The 17,115-nt window shown below is 31.9% G+C and overlaps 1 protein-coding gene across 1 annotated transcript in view; it reads right to left on the bottom strand.

Annotated features, from left to right (window-relative positions):
- HSPA4L (heat shock protein family A (Hsp70) member 4 like) overlaps positions 1 to 17,115 on the bottom strand; it is a 49,180-nt gene that overhangs the window by 24,272 nt on the left and 7,793 nt on the right. Inside the window, exons 2-10 of the mRNA XM_032463211.1 lie at positions 14,651 to 14,708; positions 12,943 to 13,083; positions 10,048 to 10,170; positions 6,550 to 6,649; positions 6,056 to 6,189; positions 3,793 to 4,037; positions 3,519 to 3,595; positions 2,731 to 2,882; positions 2,175 to 2,281 (exon numbers count right to left, since the gene is read on the bottom strand). Coding sequence (XP_032319102.1) covers positions 2,175 to 2,281; positions 2,731 to 2,882; positions 3,519 to 3,595; positions 3,793 to 4,037; positions 6,056 to 6,189; positions 6,550 to 6,649; positions 10,048 to 10,170; positions 12,943 to 13,083; positions 14,651 to 14,708 — 1,137 coding nt within the window. The remainder of the gene's footprint in view (positions 1 to 2,174; positions 2,282 to 2,730; positions 2,883 to 3,518; positions 3,596 to 3,792; positions 4,038 to 6,055; positions 6,190 to 6,549; positions 6,650 to 10,047; positions 10,171 to 12,942; positions 13,084 to 14,650; positions 14,709 to 17,115) is intronic.

Genomic DNA, 17,115 nt, shown 5'->3' with positions numbered 1-17,115 from the left:
AGTTAAAAACAAACAGAAAGTTGCCTATGAACCTAATTACAGAATCCATCTCATTTTGAATTCATAAGCAACAACTGTAAAGACCTCTGTGCACAAAGATTAAGCAAAATAATTACTGATTTTGCTGTAAATATGCGTTTTGACAGGTTTATGGCTGAAAGTTTTTAGAATGTCTGTCATAGTAACAGACAATCTAATCCTACTAAAAAGAAAAAAAATACCTGAAAACAGGTATATTTTTAAGGCAAATATATAGAGATTTTTTTTTTTGCTCACATCTTGAGGATCAAATTCTATCCATTAGTTTCCAAAATACTTATTATATGTAACTCTTTGTATTCTTGCTCCCTTAAAAAAATACTTTTATTTGGAAATAATTTCAAATTCATAAAATGGTACAAAAATCAAAACAGGGTAAGGAACACCTGTGTACCTTTATGTAAATTTGCTACTATTTTATCCCATTTCTTTCATCATTTCAGTGCATACACTCTGTGAATGTGTATAATTTCTTCTGATCAGCTTGAGGGTACATACATGATATCCCTTTACCTCTAAATCCTTCAATGTGTATTTCCTAACAGGGACATTCTCTAACATAACCACAGTACAGTTGTCAACTTTATAAACTTACACTGATACTTTACAATCCATATTCCAATTTTTTCGGTTGATGTAACAATGTCTTTTACAGTATTTTCTCTTCTCTAGTACTGGAGGCTTTTAAACTATACATAGCAATTCCTATTCCTTCAACAGTGTAACAGAAATTATTTATAACTGTTGCTTATAGTGGCCCATAAATGCATTCTTTAGTATTATGTATACCATCATCATATTAATTATGCAAGGTTTGAAAATCTCACCTTTATGGACCTTTTCCTTTATCCTAGTTTTGAAGAACCTCCCATTACCTTCTACTTTCTTATTATAGTCACTAGAATATTTTTACTTTATTTATATTTAACTTCCCATATGTTTTCTTGTAATTTTTTTTTCTGGATCACTTATACTTTTAATTCAAATTAATTCAAATTAACTTTAAAGAATATTTCTTGCCTCAAAATTGACATTAACACATGCCATTTAGGATGCCTAGCAAAAACCTCCCAATCAGGCTGATAATCCGTATTTTTGAAATTTGTGCAATAATTTCAGTTTCTTGGGGGTGTGGATGTATAGAGCACAGAACAAAATTTTAAACGCAACTTCAAAACATAAATACAAGTTTATTTTATTATACAAATTATACGTCTGAAAAGTAGTCAAATATAATACTTGAAATACAAATTTCATTTTCTTAGGGAAGTAGGCTATTAAATCCCAGCAGTTCACAGAAAAGGAAATATAAATGTCAAAGCATGAAAAGACTGCAGCTCACAATAGTCAAAAATACAAATTTAGTAACAAAGTGCTTTTTTTTTAACTATTAGAATGTTAAACTTATAGGGGAAAATGAACTAAAATAGGTTATGTCATGCAATGTTAATAGGAATATAAATATATATAGTCTTTTTACTGGATAATTTGGCAGTAATAGTTACAATAATGCTCCAATCCTTTGGCTTAATTTGACTCCTACACAGTTACCTTACAGATATACCAAACATAACTAAAGGAGATGTGTAAAAAGATATTCCTAATAGCACTGCTTGAAACAGGAAAAACATGACTACACAGTGTACTGGTTAAATTATGGCACATATAATTGTTGAAAAAATAGTTACTGTCTATTGACATGGAAAGGTGGCATGTATTTAAAAAAGCAAGTTGTACTGGAGGTACATAGATGACCATGTAAGTATTTAAAAAGTGCTTTTATTTGGATAGTCAAAGAAAATGACTGGACATACATCCACCTGTTAACAATAGTTACCTCTTACAAAGTGGGCTAAGGGAGTTGGGGCATGGTAAATGCAGGTTTTTAAGTATTTATATTTCTGTACTGTGATTTTTCTTTGAAAACGAGAATGTTTTACTTTTATAATCAGATATTAATAAAAAGTATGCCATCATGGCTTACATATTACATATCATTTTTATATTCTTTTTTCTAAAATTTTATTTAAAAGTATTTGACAATTTTAAGAAGTGCAAATTCCTCTAATTTAGAAAAACAGGTTCAAATTGGTTATTTATGACAAGATCTAACCAAGACTTTAGAAGTAACTCACCCATTTCCATCTTCAAAAGAGGTCTTCCATCTTAGTGTGATTGAATAGGGAACAACGTCTGTTATGGAAAATTCACGCACTTTAAATGCTGGTGAGAGAATCGCACACTGAAAATAAGATGAATATCATATTTAAATCAACAAACACCAAACACATCCTAGGTTACCCTGATTGAACTGCTTAGTAAAGTTCTTATAATAAAATTGTTACTTTTTTTTTTGGTAATAACTAGTAAATTTAAAATGTCAGAGTACTCCTTCTGTGACCTTACAAAAATTAATGTAAAATATTAAATCTCAAAAAAAGAATTTTAAATAGGAAATTACAAGAATTCATAGAATAAATGTTCTCTCAGTACAAATATGGATATGTTACCCTATGACAATTTAAAAACAAGTAAGACACCACACTTATTTTTCAGGAATAATTTCGATTTCATTTTAGCTTACTGATGAGTGGTTGGACCAGATACTATTAAGACATTCCTTTAGGTCTATCATATTTCTGGCAAAATATACATTCTAAAAAAAAAAGAAAGAAAGATTAATAATCACACCTGTAATGCACATCCTCTTGCAACAGCTTCATCGGCATTTAATGTGGTACTTATGTCTTTAAGAAAGAATTTAGTGATTTGTTCCTTCACTGCAGGAATTCGTGTTGCTCCCCCTACAATTTCTATGCTACTTACATCTTCACGTTGTAAGTCTGAAAAACAAAATGTTTAATTGAGAAAAATAACATCATCTTTATAAAAATGTGAACAGTAAACCCTGGAAATTAATTCTTTTAAAAGTGGCTTTTTAAAATTTGCTCAAAACAAGGTAAAATGGAAAGAAGATAGAAACAAATTTTGGAAAAAGGCAAAATTTGATAGATATTAATTATCTGTGTGTCACTCGGTCTAGATGATGAAGTGACAGTAAGGACGGACAAGCACTTCATGGGCTTTAAAGGCACTCTTCAGAGTCCTTCAATTTTTTTTAAACTTTTACCTCACAAATCCCCACAGAAGGTATTTTTAACTGATTACCAAAAACCTTAAGAAAAAGCAGTCATGTCCCCATTTCTACTTTTCATCTTAGAATCTTCAAAAACTTTCATATAAACACCTTCAAATATAACCAGCATTAGTTTTATGATGTGAACAGTATAAGTCAGGAGTTCTCATAAGCTCCAATTTTAGTGCCCTGTTGTTATGGAATAAAGAATGAGTTATAATCTCTAAAATAAATACAAATCTTCAAACACCGTATGAAGTTTTCATTGTTTTTACCATTTCCCATCCCATTCAAATAACACCATGATACAGTTCTGATGGTTAGTTCAGTAACTTCCACTTACTAGCTTGTTCCATTACTGCTTTTAATGGTGGTTCAACCCTGGCGAAGAGGGAAGCACATAATTGTTCAAATTGAGCCCTGTGGGAAAATGAAATAAAATTCATTACTCTGGGATATAAAATTGAGCATATCTTGTAGAATAACAATTAAAATTCACTATTTTGAAATATAAAAATTGAGCATATCTTCTAAAATAACAGAATGAAAACATTCAGACATGATTTAAATATTATAAAATAAGCAAACACTTTTCAAACTGAAAACATACATAGTACCTGTTCATTTTACTAGAAACATCAAGGTCATTCATGAAACATTCAATGTTCAGTGGAAGATCTGATGCATTTGCACTCATTAGCTTCTTTAGTTTTTCACATTCCTGATATAAACGCAACAAGGCCCGAGAGTTTTCTTTCACATTTATCTTATATTTGGTCCTGAACTCATCACAGAAGTAGTCTACCAAAGCCTCATCAAAGTTCCTGCCACCCAAATATGGATCAAATGTAGTAGCCAAGACCTGTTTAATTGAAAAATGAGAACTGAATTTTCAGAAATATAGATGCTTTCAGAAAAACAAACAAAAAACAAAAATACCTTTTAAATTGAAAATAAAACCAAAACCGCAAATCTTGTCAAAAATCACAGGGGTGCCAAATTTGGAATCACCTGTAGTAACTATCACTAATTTTTAGCCAACATATTTATCCACTCTGAATTATCTGCTTTAGGTTACAGAGCTATATACCATGAAGTAAAAGAATAATTCTAATTCTGAAATAATTCAGTTACAATGACTAAAACTTCATTATCTCACATCCTATGGTTGTACAACAGCACTGAACAGGTGGGCCAAAAACCATGTTTAAGAGAGCAAGGAAACGTATTCAATAGCTTGTAATAACCTATAGTGAAAAAGAATATATATATTTGTATAACTGAATCAGTATGTTGTATGCAGAAACTAATACAACATTGATTTTATACTTCAATTAAAAGTTTAAAAAAAAAGAGAGCAAGGAAACAGTTCTAAATATGTAACCCAAAACAAAACAGCCAAGAAGAACCAATTCAAAGATCAAATCTAAAGTATTTTGCAATTTGTCAATTTAAAAATCAGGAATTAGTGCCCCCAACCCTTGCCCCAAAAGTCAGGCTATTTTTTTAAAACTTGTATCTTTTTTTAGGTTCCACATATAAGTGATATCATATATTTGTCTTTCTCTGTCTGACTTGTTTCACTTAATATGATAATCTCTAGGTCCATCCAAGTTGCTGCAAATAGCATCATTTCATTCCTTATGGCTGAAAAAGCCAGGCTATTTTTTATAAATACATAGAAGGAAGAAAAAAGCACACAAGGGACCAAAAAAGAAAACAGAAAAAAATGAGGCGAGACAAGAATTCAATATAATAAACTTGTTGAGCAATAGACCACAACTAACAGTCAAATGGAAGAGGAGTAGACAAGTCAGAGCACTACACCACTACAGCTCTGGAAAACACAACCAAGACATCTAGTCTCAATTCCCAGGGTAGAGGGCAAAAATGACTACTTTTAGTAGTCACTGCTAAAAAAGGAGAATCCCATTGTTGGTATGGTTCATCAGCTTTTTTTCCCAAGGACAAGTGGTGGAATAGTGGTAAACATCACTGTAGGATGTGAGCACAATCTGATGGGGGTGTCATCCCAGTCTAGCATGGAAAATTCATGGACAAACTTCTCATGATGTCCAGTATTACCTAAAATTAGATGCAAAACTGTGTAGGTATGTGACTAGTGGAAATGTGCATCCTTCTGGGGAGAAGGGTCATAGCTTTTATCAAACTTCCAAAGGGGTCTGTGATCTAAAAAATTATAGGTCTACTCCAAGGTAGTCACTAAAAAGGAAGAAAGAAAAATGTTTTAATTAAGTTAAAATTCAAAACTAACTTCCAAGGATTAAACCAATTTGCAAAAAATTACCCTGCATTCACTATGAGTCATTTCCCTTTAATTTTCTGATTAGAAGAATGTTATTGTAATAATATAAACTGCAATACAAAAGGCTCTAAAAGGTGTTGGATAATCCAAAGCATTTAATCTTCTGAGCAAATTCTACACATGTGAGAAATGGAGAGAGTGAGCGTGTAAGTCTGGATAAGATAATCAAGGTAAAAAAGAATATAAAACCAAACAAAGGCTATAAGAAGATAAACAAAAGTAAATAATGCCACATTGTAGAGAATTTTGATAAGGGGCTCCTGGATAGAAGGGGTTCTAAACACAACGGGAATCATTTTAGAAAATGTCGCCTATATATATTTATAAATATGTAATTTATGCTCCCTGATAGTTATTTTTATTGAGTTATTAAGTCAGCTAATAAATTATAATATCTTTACGGCATTCCAAGCATCTTATATACATTAACTTATTTTGTCCTCAAAGTTTTTAAGTGGCAGAGCCAAGGTGTTTAAACCCAGGCATTCAATTTCTCTATGTAGTCTTATATGCTGTTAACCATTAAAATTAAATACAGCAAATAATTTACTTACTTTAAGTTTTCCTTTGTTAAAAGCACAAACCGAGACCTGGTAGGCAGAATGGCCCATATCAATAAATACTACATTTCTTGGTTTCTCATCTAACGGGGGAAGATCTTGTTTGTAAATTCCATATGCTAGTGCAACTGTGTAAGAACAAAGAGTTAGGTTTATTCCAGGACAGCAATCACTTGGAAAACAAAAGATAAGTCACGCTGATACATTTTAATTCATAGTAGAGTAATAAAAATTATTAGTTTCAAAGTAAACTAACTTTTCATAATTTCGTTAATGTTTTTAGTTTTCTCTACCCATCTATAACTCTATAATATTAATGATTATAATAGCCAAAGTAAGACATGTTTAACCTCTGCCAAAATATTGTACTCCAAAACAAGCTTATAAGAATTAGTACATATAAGAGTTTAAAAAACGCTTTGTATTAGCTTAAAAAAAACTATAAAAATATTTTTCTCACAGTGATTTTCAGATTGCAAACTGCTCACCTGCAGTGGTTTCATTCATCAACCTTAAACAATTTAAACCCGCAACCTGGGCTGCAGCCATCACAGATCTTCTCTCAGCATCAGTGAAAAAGCTAGGAATCTGGTATTTCAAAACAATAATTAAGGGTGTTATTCAGTGTAACAGATTTCACTTAAATATTTCACCAATTGAAAAATGAAAATAATTGCACTAAAACTTATGTACATTTGACACAACATTGTAAAATGATTATAAATCAATAAAAAATGTTAAAAAAAACTTACATACAGCTTAAGGTAAATTATGATGGTTTAATTAAACTAATTAGGAAAAAATACTAGTTTTTTTTAAGGCTGGCAATTTCTATATCATAAAATTTTGACCTACATTGTGAACACAAATTTAAAGCAATTAATAAAATGGAATAATACTGTAGGATTTCAAAAATATGTTAATTAAATCCTTGTGTTGGTCTGGTCTATAAAGATACACACTTGTTCATCTTTAATAATGAAAAACTAAAAACTCAAGAGTCTGCGAAAAATTAGATTGGTTAAATATATTGTTATATTCACATAATGGAATCCTATATAGATGTTAGAATCAGATAGATCTGAATTGTCATGGAACAGTATCTTTACTATATTTAAAAAAGGGTGGCACACACAGCACGATTCCATTTTTGCATATGTACGCATTACTAGAAAAATACAATCCCAAGTTTTTACAATGGTTGTATTTCAAAGGGAGGGGGAACTATACTACAGGGGACTTATGATGAGCATGTGTTTTTATAAATCACCAAAAAGAATATGTTTCTACTAAAAAAATGAAATAGTGGCTATAATGACAACACAGGTTTTGCTTCTATCACATAATTTTATTGCACTGGTGGTGAGACCTGTAACTTTTTTTTTTTTTTTGGAGGCTGATGAGTAAAAATTGGATGTAGGAAGGCTTTTCAATATTAGAAATGATGAAGGGATAATAATTTTAGATCATTTGCCAAAATAGCAGCGTACTTCCTACATTTAACTAGAGCCCTAAAATAAACTGCTTGAGTAAACTGGATCCCTAAAATTACAGGTGGGAAATTTTTGAAGTGTGTCCATATTCCTTTGGAGATCAAAGAAGCCCACCTAAAAGAATTGTGGATTGACTGACATAATTGTGGACTGGGCAAAAATTATTTTTGAAAGAGCTATCTTCAAAGATTATGACTCAAACAACTGGAGGAACTAAAGTGATAGGCAGTGGAAGGAATCAGAACATGTAAAATTCCTTAAAAATGTACTGACTTAAATAATTTTGCTGATGTTACAAATAATAAAAAAACTTTACACTTTTTGTAGAAGAAAATAAACTCATAATTTAAAACTTATAATTAAGATTTACATATACTTAGTTCTATCAAACTATGAAGCACTTTCACTTGGTCTACAGACAGATTTCTAAAAAGCTAATTAAGTATAATCCTGTACAAAATGACTTGGGGCTCTTCCAATTTTAAGTAGTCTCCTCCAATCTTACTGCTTTTTGAATTTAGAAATTTCATTTAACAGATAACAACAGGAAAAGAACTTGAATTCTGATAAGCTTGTTTATCCTGATTTTGGTATTATCCTTCTGACAAAAATCTGAACTATCATGTACTATTTACTTAATATTCAATGAGCATTTATGAACCAGGTACTTTTCTAGTCATTAGGGATATGACAGAGCATAAAACAGAGAAAGTCCTTCCCCTCGTACAGCTCACATGGGTCTACTGTGCTAACTACAGTTAATAATCACCAAGAAGTTCATAAAGCTATATTTTGACACTAACATCTGACATGAAAGTAACATCAAGTATAGCTAAATAAATAGGAATGGATTTGAATTTAAGATCGTTTTAAAATTTGCACCATTCTTACATTCCCTTTCAAGTGGCAGTATGATGGAAGAGTAATGAGCCCAGGCTCAGGAATGAACTATCTAGGTTTGATTTCTAGCTCTACCACTCATTAGGTATGCTGATTTGAGACAAGTTATTTAACTTCTCTATGCCTCAGTCTTTTCATCTGTGAAACTGAGGTTAATATCCTACCTCACAGAGTGGTTCTGATGATTAAATGGGTCAATACACATTAAATGCCTAGAACAGTGTCTGGACAGTGGTAAACTCTATTATTTACTATTACAAAGTGGCTGGAAAACAGAAGGCTAAGCTCTAATATTTTTCTCTCACTTAAAAAATTTCAAATATACCAAACAAATTCTAATTACTAAATTCACTGATGAGTTTATAATATGATTCTATTTTTCTGATGACATGAGACTCTTGAACTTAAGGAGTCAAGTTTAACAGTATTAAGAATATATTCACTATGAAAAGGAATATATGTATGTATATGCATGACTGGGACGTGCTGTACACCAGAAATTGACACACTATAACTGATGATACTTTAGTAATTAAAAAAACATAAAAAAAGAATATATTCACATTTAGGTGACAACATATAACTTAAAAACTAGTTATCAATATGGAATGGGATCTCAAGATACAAGATACCGTAAATAATTAAATGTTTTATTAAGAATTCTTAAAAGATAGATCTTTTCTTTTTGAAAAATACTGCATAGTATTTGATCTCACCTATATATGTAATCTAAAAAAGTTGAGTTCATAGGATAGAGTAGAATGCTGGTTACCAGGAGCAGGAAGTGGGGGAAATGGGGAGACAGTGGTCAGAGGGTACTAAAGTTTCAGTTATGTAGAATGAGTAAGTTCCAGAAATCTAATGTACAGCACAATGACCACAGTTAATAATACTGTATTATATACTGGAAATTTGCTAAGAAAGGCGATCTCAGCTACTCTCACCACACATACACTGAAAAGGTTAACTATGTTAATTAGCTTGACTGTAGTGATTGTTTCACTATGTGTATCAAAGTACCATGCTGCTCACCTTTTATACAATTTTTATCTTAAAGGTACAAGTGGATTTTGGGGAGTGATTAATATGTTTATTATGTTGACTGTGATGATGATAGCTTCACAGGTTTATGTATATGTCAAAATTTCCAGAAGTATACATGTTAAATACATCTAGTTTATCATTTTTAAAAAGTATCTTTTCTTTATGATACAGAATATACACAATCTCAAATTCCCAACTGGGCATTTTCAAGCTCTGACATAAATGTCAAGGTCCCTAGAGGTCGGAAGTTAAGTGCTACCTAGACAGATTCCTTGCGATAAGTGGCAGGTACAGAGGTCACTAATCACATATATTAGTTTTTTTAAGATTCACTGATTATCACAATTGAGTTTATGGGAAACACAGCCCTGAACTTCACCAAATAAAATAATTTTCTTAATATAAAAGTAAAAATAGATTTAGGTTATTTACTGGATAAGAGCAGAAAGAGTAAAGAAAAGGGAAGAAAAATATTTCAACGTAACACTAATACACTGAAAAGACTCAACAGTATTCATTATTATTATTCATTATTAAGGTAAAACGTACTGAAATCACACAGTCAGCCACTGGTTTCTTCAAAGCATTTTCTGAAGTTTCCTTAAGCTTGGCCAACAGCATTCCAGTAACTTGCTCAATTGCAAAAGGTCTCTCTTCTTCTAGGTATCGCACCTAAAGCCAAAAGTGGAGATACTTATTAGGAATCATTTATTCATCCAACAAGTATTCCATGAGCATCTACTCTATATATGATCAATATACAACAGTGAAAAAGGCAAAGTCCTTGCTCAATTAACTTATATACCGAAAAGATTGCTTTAGTATCATTACGTCTCATCTCTAAAGTTCCAATGCCTTACACATAGTATTATAACCAAATTATTTTCAAGTGTTTTTTTACCTGCTCCAGATCCCCACCTCCCACAAAAGCAATTTTTATCATTCACTATCCAAGTAAACAAATAAGGGGAAAAACAATCATTCTTTTGGAAGTTAGAACTCTTCCTGAATTTAAAATGAAACCATGAGTAATACAGTTTTGTGAAAAGGAAACGAGAACATCAGCAGAAAAAGAGAAAATTTCCTTATTTAAAAAATTTTTTAATATGTACTACTCCAAGGTTTCTAGGGATAACTTTGACTTAAACATTAGAGGTGCATAATGAAATTTCAAAAAAATTTTTAGACCAGATAACCACTTCATCTTATACATAGGTTTAAGACTAGGCTGCATTTAAGCACATAAAATAAAACCTTACAGCACCTCTTGACCAAGGAATACTGAAGAGCCTGTGCTTTGTTCAAGCAATCAAACTCTTTTATAATGACAACCACAATATTTATAAGCAATACAGAGTTTACTTAGAACTCATCCAATAACTACATTTAATTTACAGAAGAAAAAGCTATGTTTTCTACCTCTGTAGCCCCAATGGAGTGAATAGTTTTATTCTACAACACCAAACTTTAGAAGAGCTTTAAGGAACTTCTCTCTCAAGCATCACAATGTATGTATGTATATAGGTACATAAATACATATAAATAATCTTGTAAAATTTACTCTGAAACAGACCTAAAATTGGTATCTATTTGTTTCCAAATTAATTTGCAAGTTCAAAACCAAGTATTACATGCAATTAGTCTTTAAATATGAGAAGAAAGCAAGCACACTGAAATGAGGGAAAATGAACAAATACCATGTGTCAATCTGATTATAGAAGACATAACAATACAGTATTTTTTAAGAATATAAAAGTTAGATGAAATAAAGTATATTCAAACAAATGTTGAAAAAACTAAATGTATAAAGTGCTTGAGGAGTTAAACGCTAAAGATTTTCAGTCTTCAAAAGATGAAGAAACTTAGGTCAACACAGGATTGACATCTTTTCAAAGCCTCTTTAACTAGCTTACATGTACTCACTACGCCGCATAAGAATTTTATTACTTAAAAATTAGATTTTGACTTTCTTTAAAAATAATGTTTTTCTCAAACTACTTACAAAGCATGATTTTTAAATTTCTTTTAAAGAATAAAAGCAACATAATTTAAGTAGTTTAGAATAAAACTGCACCATGTAGTCATTAACCAGAACTTATCAGATCTAAAGGATATGTGAATATTATTATCTCATTTATTGCTATCATAACCTATCCAGCTATCGAGTCAGCAACCCTTGATCCAGAATTTCACCTAAAATATTAATTCACAATTTTTCAACTTGTCTTTAACCTCTCATGGTGTCTTCTTTGACCGACTGTAACAGCCTCATGTCTCCTTACTACAACTCATCATCCATCCTGTAGTCAGACCCTCTTCTAAACATGGAAATACGTGAACAGCCTTAAAACATATATCAAATTTAAAGTTAGCTATTAAATTTTTATCTTTGAAATATAATTCACATAGCATAAAGTTTATACTTCTGAAGTGTACAAGTCAGTGGTGTTCAGTATAGTCAAGCTGTACATTGATTAACATCAATTGTAGTACATTTCCATCACCCTAAAAAGCCATAGTAGTTGTAAAGGGACCTTTTCCCTCTTACCCTTAACTCCTAGCAACCATAAATTTGCTTTCTGTGTCTACTGATTTGCCCAATACTGGACATCCATATAAATGGAATCATACAATATGTGGCCTTTTATATCCGGCTTTTTTTTTCTTTCCAGTTAGCATGTTTTCAAGGTTCATCCGTGTTATAGCACATTATCAGTACTTCACTTCTTTTTATGGCCAAATAATATATTCCACTGGATAGCTATACCATATTTTGTTTATCTACTCATCAGCTGATGGACACTTACATTGCTTCTACCTTCTAGCTATCAATGAATAATGCTACTATGAACACTATTGAATAAATTTTTGTGTGCACATACGGTTCAGTTCTCTTGTGTATATACCTAAGAGTGGAACTCCTGGGTTATATGGTAACTCTTATGTGTTTTGGGGTATTCTGTTAGTTTTTGTTAACTAATCTACAACTTTCTGCCTGAAGATGTAGAAATAAAAAACCAGAATCCACCTCTTACTTGGAAAAAGAGTTTGCTTTAATACTTCTTAATATAAGATTCTAAATCAGAGAAAACTCATTAGAGCAATTAACATACTTTTTGGGTCTATTTCTCTAAATCACATGCCTCTGCCTTTATCCCTCAAAAATGGTTCACCTCTAAAAGTTCTCCAAATAATAATCCTTTTTTCCAGACAATAAAAGTATTTAGAGTTAAAAAAGGTAATAATCTTATAATAAGAATAAGATAATCTTATTCTAAATTAGATTTTTTTGGCATTCACTAAAGCATACTACAAAAACTGCCTGTATTTTGGCATGTATGTACTGCATCCAGAGGAAAAGAGTTAAATTACAAATAGGCAATATTATCGTATTTGGTTTCTTTAGTTTGAATATATATGTCCTTTCTGGTACTATAAGCTTACCTTAACTCCTGCACTTCCATTAGGCATCTTCTGAAGCTCATAGGGAAGCCTGATCCTTTCAGTTTGCACAATAGGATCATCAAATGATCGCCCATGAAGCTTTTTGAAACCATGAATCGTATTTCTTACATTTGTGACTATCTGTTGGCAGTAAACACTTTTATTTATCAATTACTTAATGAATGCAAAATCAACACTGTGGTAATACTTGAGAACGACCAAGTCTACTTATCCTACACAATGAAGTTCAGAATCACACACAATCATTTTTCTGGTTTCAAACTGATGGTAAAATTATTGCCCCTCAAACTCTCCACCTAACCTAGGAATGTTAGATTCAAAATTGATGTCTTCGAAAAAGAACAAAACTGAAAACTTTTCAAATAATATAATGAAAACCTATCTACAACTCACCTCTTTGGTTTTCCTCAACACTTTTGTGCTAATAAATTAGTATCTTTGATTTCTTTCTTTGAATTTTCATTTGTGTTTTTATTTAAACTATATTTTTTTATCACCATGTTTTTCTTTTACTCTTACTATCTTATTCTCCGTGAAATTTCTCATGTACTACGTCGCTTCCATTGCTGAGTATTGCTCCTAGGCAAGAAAATTAAAACTCTTTCCATATAGCATGGTGCTAAGTTAAAGTATTTTAATTTATAAATAGCTTGTATTTTGGCAGAGTAATTCTTTCTTTACCTAGAACATGTAGTTCAAACTATAGAATATTACTGGGATCCAGTTATTGTCCTCTTAGCAACCTTTAAAGCCAAACAGATTTTGATCTTCAATTATAAGATGAAAACTACAGGGATACTGAATTACCATGTTGATCTCTCTAGCTCTTTAGGAAAAATAACTTAGTTTGCTAACTTAGAAGGTCTACAATACACTTAGAAGATCAGCCAAAATATGAGATGTAAACTTTAGTGAAGGGGTCTTTTTGGCACAAACAACATTTGTTTATGTGCAATATGAAAATGGAAAAGGGGGGGGGGACCATATTCATACATAGGCCAACTTTGAGGCAATCTTGATAAAAATCTTAAGCAAAAATTCCTGGATTAATGAGTAAATTACTCCTACAAAGTCATGAGGAAAAAGGCCCATTAAACAGTTATTTTCTAATAAAGAAAAGAAGACCCAGGTATATATTAAAAAGAAAGAAATAAGTCTTGAGGGCTTTTGATTTATGACAATAAACAAAATCCAAGGAAAATGAATCTATACCATGGAACATTTTTAAATATGAATGTTTTACTCAAAAGAATTTCAGAAGCCTAGAAATATGAATACTTAAACAGATTCCATGTAAAGTAGTAGCCACATGGGATTACTCTGGAAATCAGTTTCTCCATTTTCCCCACCTTCTTTTACAAAGACATTGCTCACTTGTGGTAGGGCATATATCCTACATAGGATATCCCTCATAGGAAGTGGCCATACAAGGAAAAACTGATGCCATTTGGTAGTACAACTTCACAACCAAAACCTTACAACTAAGCTTCACAACTAAAAATTTTTTAAAAAATAAAATTCAAGAAATATTTTACAACCCAAAGCAAAATACATCTAATAAAATACAAAGATGTTAGATATGTCATCTTCCTCCTTCTCTTTTTTCACTCTTAAATATATAAAATGGGAGCTTAGTTACCAGTATTAATTCTTCCTATAAGTCAAAACATCCACAGTAACAGTTTACCTGGCTCTTAGCTGCATTTCCAATGGCTCGCGTTCTCGATCCCAAAGATATACAGGCCCTAAAAAGGAAAAAACAAGTTTGTTCCCAAGGTATTTTTATATTAATGTGTTATTATTCTGCTTCTCTTAATACAAAAATGAATTTGAAGGATTAATAGAGTATTATTTTAAAAAATAGGTTACTGAAATCAGAGTTTTACATAATTTTCAAGCTCTTCTAAGTAATGGAATAATGATCAGAATACATGTTAGAATTTTAAAAAATGTGCTAATAGTTAGCAACACTACGTTGGTCCCAAAATTGTTTTCCAAATTCTACTGGTCTATGACTTTCTAAAACAGTTATCTGTATTCAGTAAGGCCAGACTGCCTGGATCTAAATCCTGGCTCTCACGTAACAGCTAAGTAACCTATGGAAATTACCTATCTGTTATTTGCCTCAGTTTCCCATCTGGAAGAGAGCAATGATAATAATACCTACTCATAGGGCCATGTGAGGATTAAATGAGTAAATATAGGTAAATGCTTTGAACAGTATGACTGCTGTTTTAATTACTGTATTTAAATCTTATTCTGCTTATAAAAGCAAGCAAAGAGTAACACTTTTATCAAAATACCATTTTATGCTGATTCAAGAAAATGTTTGTCCATGGCTTCAATCATAATTACAGGTAATAATTCATTTAATCACCAAATATCTACAGGCATTATATATACCAGTTACAATCACTGTCCTTGAAGAATTGTCTATTAAAAAAAATCAACATACAAAATAAAATTATGAACGATGCTAGCAGAAAACGAATAATCACTTCTAGACAGTAAGATTTAGAAAAATCAAGTAGAATTAGATGTAATTTCTGAATTAAGACTTTAAAGAAGAGAATGCATCTTAATATGTATCTGTTTTGTGGAAAAGGACATTCCTGGCATATTCTCAATATGACAGCCCAAGTGATTCTCTTAAAGACTAAGATCCTGAAACTCTTCTGCTAAAAACCCGCCAATGGTGTCTGTCCTGTCTTACAAAATAAAAGCTTAAGTCTTCCCAACAGTCAATACAGCCCTTCATGGTTTGTTTCTTAGCTGCTCTAACCTACAACTTCAATCTAGGCACACAGGTCTCTGTCATGTCTAGAACAGGGCAAGCACACTTCTACCTCAGGGCCTTTGTACACGCTGTTCTCTCTTTCTAGAACATGTGGGTTGAGCTCTCTCGTGTTTCTGGCTCAAATGTCAGCTTATCAGACACCTTTTCTGACTGTTTTATATAAATAACATTCTTGCTCCTCCCCAACACATACATTTGTTTACGCAATTGTATTTTTCTCCATAATGTATCACCATCTTATACAATTTATTGTTTTACTGATTATATCTCCACACTAGAGTGTGAACTCCATGTGGCTAATAAAATTTAAACTGACTAAAATTAAAAATTCAGTTCCTCAGCATTAGTTACATTTCAAGGGCTCAACAACCAACTCTCAAGTACTTTAACAGCTACATATGGCTAGTGGATATACAGAAAACAGAAAATACATAAAACATACATAGTAGAATAGAAAGTTCTACTGGATAGCACTGGTCTAGATCATTATCTGGTACACAGCCAAAGAATGAATTACTGAATGAATGGGAAGATGGCTCCTAAGGGTACACTAATTTGGAAACAAGGAAGAACACAACTTGGCTAGTTTTATAGGACATTTTTGTAGATAGTATTAGGGCCAGATTACACAAAAATGACGTATTATAAATTTGAAATATATTTAAGTAGGTTATGAGAGTCCATTAAAGGTTTTTGAACAATGGAAAGAACACTTCATGCTTATACATAATACAAACTGAAAAGGAAAGATCCCAGAACAGTGCTTTTCAAGGGCTTGACAAGACACTTACACTGGGGACACTGGATTTTTCAGGGAAGGCAGGCAGGTAAGTTCATTTAGTCGATTTAACAGATGACTGCTGAGTAACTACTAGATGTCTGGCACTCTGTTGGGTACTAGAATTATTAATAGCAAGGGAAAAATACATAGTTTGGGCTCTCCTGGAACTTACACTGCTGAAGACTCACAAAAGAAGGTAAACAATGTGGTACAACAAAGGGTACACATGGTGCAATGAAAGAAGGTAACAGCAGGAACTGACCCAAAAGAGGGGGATCAGGAATGGCTTACCTGAGAAAGTGATGACACTTGAAGGAAGAGTAAATGATAGATTCAAGAGGGGAGTGTCTGTGGAGATCATTTTAACTAGAGTAATGGGAGGAGAGCTAGAAATTATCAATAATCTCTACCAGGATAGTGGCAGCTGAGAAAGAAGGAAAAGCAATTAAGAGATATTTAGAAGCTAAACTCAAACGGCTTGGTGATGAACTGGATCTTCACTGTGCAATATGGCAGCCACTAGACACGTGTGTTTCATGTGTATAAAGCACGTGAAATGAGGCTAGTCTGAATT

Source organism: Camelus ferus, chromosome 2, assembly GCF_009834535.1.
Source record: "Camelus ferus isolate YT-003-E chromosome 2, BCGSAC_Cfer_1.0, whole genome shotgun sequence".
NCBI classification, from domain to species: Eukaryota; Metazoa; Chordata; class Mammalia; order Artiodactyla; family Camelidae; genus Camelus; species Camelus ferus.
This window is presented reverse-complemented; position numbering and strand designations above follow the sequence as displayed.